Genomic DNA, 7,481 nt, shown 5'->3' on the forward strand with positions numbered 1-7,481 from the left:
AATTATAATAATTTTTTTTCGAAATCGTTGCAGATTCGCCGCGATGGTGAACGAAGAATTTAAACTAATCATGTTCGTTCAGTTTCTGGTAAGTACGTCGATAATGTGTTTCAATCTATATCTATTGGCGCAGAAAAAATTCGTCTCAGAAATCGTGGAATCAATTCTCTACATATTGTGCACGCTGATGCAGATATATTACTATTGTTGGTACGGGAACGAAGTGAAACTGAAGGTACGTTTCTTCATTTGCAATTTCAACAACGTGATTTTACGCGAGTTTCTCATCGACAGAGTCTCGAAGTCACCGACATGATATTTGGAATCAACTGGACATCTTTAAATAACAACACTACGAAGATTCTGTTGATGATTATGAGACGTGCAACGATACCCGTCCAATTTACTAGCCTCTACGTTGTGTCTGTGAATCTCGAATCGTTCAAAGCTGTTGGTACAATAATAATTCATTCGAATTTTCTTTAATTAATTGAATCAGGGATTTCGTTCGAATCGAACTACGTTGTAGTCATCGTTTTGCTGTTTTCTAAGTTGTTTAAAAACCTTTCCATTTCTTTAGTTTTAATCGTAAAGGATTGCCCTTACGAAAATTTATCGTAAGCTCAAAAAAGAAGAAAATCGTATCTATTTATTGCAGTTGCTCAAGACTTCTTACTCGGCGTACAATCTCCTGCAACAAACTCACTGATAATACGACGAACGTGTATTATCTTCCGACGTAGTCGAAAGGTTTTCTCTCTATCTCCAGAAAGAGGTGCGAAGGAATTTACAGAAAACGTATTTACAATATGTTTTATATGAAACAACGCAACTTAGATGAAATTTCCTGTGTTTGCACGTAAAACTAAGATGGCTACCAGGCAATCGTGGAAACCTATTGGAAACGAAAGAAGAACTGATGAAAAGTAGCAATACCAGATGTGATGGAAATTTTCCTACGTACCTTGTTTATAAAAATTTGTTCAATGGTTAGCTGATTCATACTTGCTGACGGGTCCATATATTTTTACAGTGTCTTGTATAAAATAGTGTACGAACAGTATCGCCTCGCTATTTGAAAAATCGATTCAGTACTAAACACAAACACTGAATGGAGCACTACATAAATTACAAAAAATTCAAAGAAACTATTGTAAAACACTGCAATTGATTTAATATAATTAAATAACAGTAATTCGTACTAAACGATCATGTTTAATTTTACTTAATTTTCACGAGCGTACTTGTAGTTCAATCGATAGTTACGAGAACAGTACTAGTTGGTGTTTACGTCTCCCAACTTCAATTAGCAGAAAAATTTTAATAAAAGAGTCTTACGTTCGGTACTTAACGCTAATTACGATCGATGCCATTAGCAAAATAGAACGCAACTGTTCCGCTCCACTCTCTCTCCTAACTTTGTTAATTATTAAAATTTCTGTCCACGATCGCGCTTATGCTAAGTGAACATTTAACGAAATCTTTCAAATATTCATCGTCTCTTCTTCCATTGAAAACGTTCTGCCGCGACAGAAAACAGAACAGAGGGAAGTAAGGTGAAACTGTGGAACGTAATATTTAAAAGGTAATCGGGTAAGTCTTGTCGTCGATAATTATTGTAATAATATAGGGTGTTGTGCAGAAGGGAAGTGATGTGACTTGCTCGAGAAAATGCAAGAAATATCGATACTCCGTAATCGTCACTTTACTTAAAACTTCGTGGAGCACACAACAAGATACTTTTGTACGCTTCTGTCGGCGTCGTTGCTCAGAGAACAAGCTAATCAACTACTATGTGAATCAAAGGGATAACTAGTAAGACAAATTTCTTTACTCGACAAACAAATAAACGAAGAAACACGTTTCGGTGTGAAACTGACGATGCAGATACTACACTGGTTATTCACGCTTATGGCGATATGCGGTTATTCGAGGCCACCATCTTGGACGTCGCCGTTGAAAAAGTTTACGTACAACTTGTACATGATCTGCACGGTCATCATTATTTACATCACAGCGATCGCTCAAATTTTGGACTTGGTTCTTATCGTGGACAACCTGAACGATTTCAGCGACAACTTTTACGTGACGCTTGTATATGTAGTCGCCTGCTTCAAAACGTGCAATCTAATAATTACACGACGCAATATTCTCCAAAAGGAGCCATTTTTACCGATGGACGTCGAAGAAACAGAAATAAGAACGAAATTCGACAAAGAAGCAGAGTAAGTTGCAAGTTATTAAATTGTTAATTTTGAATGCTTCAAAATAAATATATATAAACAATGTTTACCCCAATAAATAAATACCCCAATGTATAAAACACTGAACTTGTTTCTTTCTTTTACAGTGAATCCATCACTATAATGTACGAATACGAGTGGTAATAGCTGTCTATAAATGGTAAAACACTATTAATGCGTGCTGCTTCGACATTAAAATTAATCGATAGTAAAACCGTTACGTTTAATATTTAATATTTACAAACCCTATTTTCGAGATACTTTGATCGCAGATTAGCGTTCATAACGCGCCCACCCGGAAATGTGAAAAAATCGTTGAACTTTGTACGATTTTCCAGAGTATCGACCTGGTGACCTCGATTTTTCAAACGGACTGGATAGGATTGAACGAAAGTGCTAAGAAGATCCTGCTGATTATGACGTTTTTTTGGACACGCGATTAATCAGTGAGCCACCAATTCACTATCCTTGCATTAAATCATGATATGTACTATATTTCAGTAAATATAACAGAATTGCAGTGGCTTATAAACATTACTAGATTCTTGGTTTCATAGAAATACTATTAAATCGCGATTTCACCGCAGAACAATTTACGTTTTCTAAGGCTGATTACGCGAAGACTGAACTAATCTTGTTTTTTCCATTTACTATTCTTCTATCTAAATTGAAAAAAGAACCTATCTCGAAGAAAGTCCTTTCGAATAACTATTCAATCGTAAACAAAGTTTTTTTATGTTATGTTACGTTATGTTTTTTGTTTGAAATCAAGCAAAGAAAACAAATTTATTTACGTACCAATAGAACCATTGTCACAATCCCAAATGAAAACGTTCGTCGAGCAAGTCCATACCATCCAGCAACCTTCCGTCTTCCACCACGGTCAGCGGTGAACTGAAATAACATTGCGTTTCTGAGTTTATTGTTCAGAGGGGTTCGACGTCGATAGTCGTCGATACGTCGTTACCTGCTCCCCCATAAATACAACCCATTTACGCTTAATGGAACCGTACTTAGCCAATCGATCGAATTTTCAAATACGTAGAGTCGATAGTCAGTGGTTATTAAACTTTCGAGATAAGGCATATACCATTAGTCCTCGGACGGAAGTCACCACGACATAATTGAAATTACCATTACCGAGGGAACTCGAGAAAAGTGTACCAGGAAACGTTACGAAGGAAGGAAAAATTATTTTAATAAACAATGTGATTGAGAACGAAACTCTGCAGAGACCAGTAAATTTTTATTTCGTTCAACGTCACGATTGATATTTCTTCTAAGCAGAGGAGCAAAATTTTTTCAACGATACTCAACTCGTTGCTAGAAAGTGCAATATAAGTACCGTCGATTTCCAAAGTGGTATAAAAGATTCTTACGTGGTGCACAGTGATCGCGACGTGGGTCGAAAATTGTGGTGAAAAGATAGAATGCAAAAGCTTCCTTTGTCGTTTGCCCTGCTGACTTACAGCGGCTATTGGAGACCGACAAAATGGCCAGTGCATTCTATCAAATACTGGTTGTACAACGGTTACTCGGCTTTCATGATATTGTTCGTATACTCGTTCACGTTCTTCTTCTTCATAGACTGCTTGCGGTTCGAGGACATGAAGACCGCGGTCCATAAATTCTCTCTGTTCATCTCAGTGCTAGGTGTATGCATCAAGGTTACGAATCTGTTTTGTCAGCGTGACAAAATCATAAACATGGTGAATACTCTGGTGCAGGGAAACTATTTACCAAAGGATGAGGACGAGGTAATCATTCAACAGAAGTTCGACTTATATGCAAGGTAGTCGTTCAAAACATTCTTTTCTACCATGTTTTCGAATTATGCACGCTCAAAAAGCACCATAATTTTTGCTCCGATTAAAAAAAACATCTATACCTTGGCTATTTGTGCCTTCAAAAAAAATTCTTTGAATAAAGTATATTTTAAGTTATTTTGAACGCCATTTTCTCTTCTTCAATGAGTTTCTTTAATATTAGTAAAAGTGTATTCAACGTATTGGAATTTTCTTTAATCGACTAAAAGTTTTGAGAAAATTCTATTTGCACATTAAAGTTTTAAAGCTCTCGTCTGGAATATATTGTTATTAGAAAGCTCGTCTTAATTTTCTAGTTTTGCTTACTTCGAACAGTACCGTTGACCATTACTGGACAAATTTTTATTTTTGCAGAAATTTAACGATATACTGCGAAATCTTGAACGAATCGACCGCGGTGTTCGCAACCGTGGCGCAATTCAACGAGTTCATAAGCACGAGGACATTGCCCGCGTACGAACGGATGCCTTTTAGTCTGGAATCGACGAAACTGTACTTATTTTCTTTGTTGTTTCAATCGTTCAGTTTGATTATATGCGCGAACTCCAGCGTGGCCAACGAGACGTTGATCTCTGGTTTGATGATCCAAGTTAGCGCACAATTGGAAATATTCTGCCACAGGGCACGAAATTTACCTGCTTTAATCACGGAGGCTAAAGAGGTTTGCACATCGATGGAGGACTTTAAGAGAAGAAGAATAAGTATTCTCGGGGATTTGGTGAAAAATCATCTGGAAATTTACGAGTAAACGAAATTAAATTTTCTTTGAAGCACCGGAAAACACCGGACACTTGCAGTTTAGAAAATGTCTTGTTGAAAATCGATCAAAGTAACGACTTCCTTGTGATCAGAATGCCATTTTAAAAAAACTGTGCGCCGGCAGTAGTATAAGTCCATTGCGCGTCAGACACGAGAGAAAGCATCAACGCTATATCATCGTTCTTGACTTTCGTCTTATTTTGGTACCTAGACTGGCGTCATTTTGCATTCACCTGTTGCTAAATATTTTCTACAATCTTTGAAGTGGTCTTGAAGTAGCGGTCTTTTTAATTCACAGAGTACTAAAATTTATCTGTGAGAATTGGTTTTTTACACAAGGATTTTTTGTAACTATAAAAAAGGATTTAACTTCCGCGTAAAGATATTCCAAGAGAAAAGACACACTTTGTTTTCTTCGAAGGGTGAAACAAAAAATCTTGTTTTACCGATAGACCACTCGACTTGCACATTTTTCAACATTTCCTTTACGAGCACTGTTTATATTTTCATTTACTAGATATATTTATATAATTTAATAATAAATTCTGGTACTGGTACTTCGAGCGAGACAGTATCTTATCGCATATATTTTTGTTCTTATTAAAAATTATTTTATCAATTACGCTCCTTAAAAAGATCGTTTGTCATAATTTTAAAGCGTCCCTCGCAATATGTGACCCAATGTTCGCGTAAGTCGCAACCAGTGATTGCGTAAATGTGCACTGTAAGTTTCTAATATTTATGTCTCGAGGAATAGGAACTGGGCGAGAAATATTTTTTACTCTAAAATACACAGTGACATTCTCTGCTTAACATACTTCAAGGCCGTTGAAATCGACACTGTAAGAAATACTCCACCCTTCCACGCCAGACCATCGAGATTATTTTTAAATCGCTCCGTTTAGTCCACGCGAGGACCTCGAAACGATCAGTTCTTGCAATCTACATTGTTGATCCGCCTGTCCCTTTTCCACATTTCATTCGAAAAGTTTCGATAGCCTCGAAATTTTAGACAATTTCTATTTTTAAAGTGAAAATTTATAGGGGAACTTTCAAAACCTTGAACTTAAATTTCTTGCAAATATAAACACAGAGATATTTTTCATTTAAATTCATTTAATTGTCCGGGCGAACGAATCACTGTTTCTTTCTTTACGCGAAGTTCCCAGAAATATTTGGTTATAGAATCGTCATTGTTGGACGCTACTCTTCGACTAAGAAGATGGTATCGTCCAAAACTTTGGGAGTAAATTTCAACCTACAAATATTTCTCAACGCGTACCAAAATTCATAAAACTCGTGTTCCTTGTAAATGTCCGGTGACTTATAAAGAGAGTAAATCAAAGTTCACGGAAATGAAAGATTGTCGACGAAAGACAGTCGTATCTTCGATCGATTAATCGTTAAGACTCGTCTCTATCGGTCTATAAATATGTCAATAATATTACGAATTGATTACAGCTTCGCAACGATCGTCAACACTATTTTTCAATACACGATTTTCGCTCAATTCTGTATAAGCGCGACGGTGGTCTGTCTATGCATTTACACAATGTCAACCGAGCCCTCGTTCAACATCAACTTCGTTTGGAGCTTCTCCTACTTGTGCTCTATGCTGATGCAGGTGTATTTATACTGTTGGTATGGAAACGAGGTGGCGTTACAGGTTGGCACCGAATTTCGTCTCCTTGAATCACCGTGTTTCGTTCAGTGCACTAAATTAAATATAAATAACAAGGTTGATTAGAAGCAAACAAAAATTCTGACGATCCCCTTCGAGCAGATAAATAAAATGGGCGAATTAAATGGAAACGAAACTGAATAGAGAAAGTATAATTGTCTAATGTTTTTACATAACAAAAATGTTTCTAATCAACCCGCATTGCACCGAATACTTTGATTCGTCAACGTTTATTGCGCGAATTATGCTTGCAGAGTAAAAGTGCGGGCAACGCTATTTACGAAATGGACTGGACAACGCTCCCTATTAGCGTAATGAAGGACTTATTAATTATCATGGCAAGATCCAGCAAGCCCATTGTAATGTCGAGCGGCCACGTTGTCACTTTGTCAGCGGATTCCTTTATGGCTGTTAGTAACGCACAAACATCATATATTATTTAAATACTTCTTGAAAGAAACGAGATCGAAAAACGAGATCTGACGCAACGAAAATTTAAATAAGTGAATTTATTTGTAACGATTGCAACGGTTGCAGATCATGAAGATGTCGTATTCATCGTATAATCTCTTGAAAGACACATCGAACAAATGAGAAATCTCAACAGTAAAAATCGACAATTCTGCAGGCTCTAGGACCCAACGACTTAATCAGCAATATAATTTTATAACTGTTATGAAAACATATACGGAGTGTGCTTTTCTATACGTTACCATACGACATTTCCATTTTATGTAGTCATTCTGACCACGGAAGAGAAATAAAACTGCACGACATATCGATAAAGATTCAATCGCTAAAAGATCTAAACGCTATCGAACATATTTCAGATCACGATGTTGGGCATCGATGGCGTCGCTACGGACAGAATTTTCTGTAACATGCTAAAAAACTCCGAGAGAAAGCAAGGCTATACGTTTCATCTTACGTTTTTATGAGTATTTAACGATAAGATCGACGAAGAAAAATTAG

General features: G+C 36.7%; 2 protein-coding genes across 2 annotated transcripts; both read left to right on the top strand.

Moving 5' to 3' along the window:
* The first annotated feature begins 40 nt into the window (after positions 1 to 40).
* LOC143347653 (odorant receptor 10-like) lies at positions 41 to 925 on the top strand. Its single transcript, XM_076777035.1, has 3 exons — positions 41 to 235; positions 295 to 450; positions 659 to 925. The coding sequence occupies exons 1-3, from the start codon at positions 44 to 46 to the stop codon at positions 707 to 709; spliced, it is 399 nt and encodes a 132-aa protein (XP_076633150.1). The 5' UTR covers positions 41 to 43; the 3' UTR covers positions 710 to 925.
* Positions 926 to 3,673: 2,748 nt separating this feature from the next.
* LOC143348395 (odorant receptor 67a) lies at positions 3,674 to 7,159 on the top strand. The gene is made up of 5 exons (XM_076778549.1): positions 3,674 to 4,035; positions 4,424 to 4,813; positions 6,290 to 6,494; positions 6,764 to 6,919; positions 7,047 to 7,159. The coding sequence occupies exons 1-5, from the start codon at positions 3,674 to 3,676 to the stop codon at positions 7,101 to 7,103; spliced, it is 1,170 nt and encodes a 389-aa protein (XP_076634664.1). The 3' UTR covers positions 7,104 to 7,159.
* The last annotated feature ends 322 nt before the right edge of the window (positions 7,160 to 7,481 follow it).

The sequence above is a fragment of the Colletes latitarsis genome, chromosome 11, assembly GCF_051014445.1.
Source record: "Colletes latitarsis isolate SP2378_abdomen chromosome 11, iyColLati1, whole genome shotgun sequence".
Lineage (NCBI taxonomy): Eukaryota > Metazoa > Arthropoda > Insecta > Hymenoptera > Colletidae > Colletes > Colletes latitarsis.

Coding starts and splice junctions, on each gene's coding strand:
- LOC143347653 (XM_076777035.1), top strand. CDS start 44: ATGGTGAACGAAGAATTTAAACTAATCATGTTCGTTCAGTTTCTGGTA. Junction 236..294: donor GGAACGAAGTGAAACTGAAG/GTACGTTTCTTC, acceptor TCTCATCGACAG/AGTCTCGAAGTCACCGACAT. Junction 451..658: donor ATCTCGAATCGTTCAAAGCT/GTTGGTACAATA, acceptor TATTTATTGCAG/TTGCTCAAGACTTCTTACTC.
- LOC143348395 (XM_076778549.1), top strand. CDS start 3,674: ATGCAAAAGCTTCCTTTGTCGTTTGCCCTGCTGACTTACAGCGGCTAT. Junction 4,036..4,423: donor AAGTTCGACTTATATGCAAG/GTAGTCGTTCAA, acceptor TTATTTTTGCAG/AAATTTAACGATATACTGCG. Junction 6,920..7,046: donor CAGCGGATTCCTTTATGGCT/GTTAGTAACGCA, acceptor CAACGGTTGCAG/ATCATGAAGATGTCGTATTC.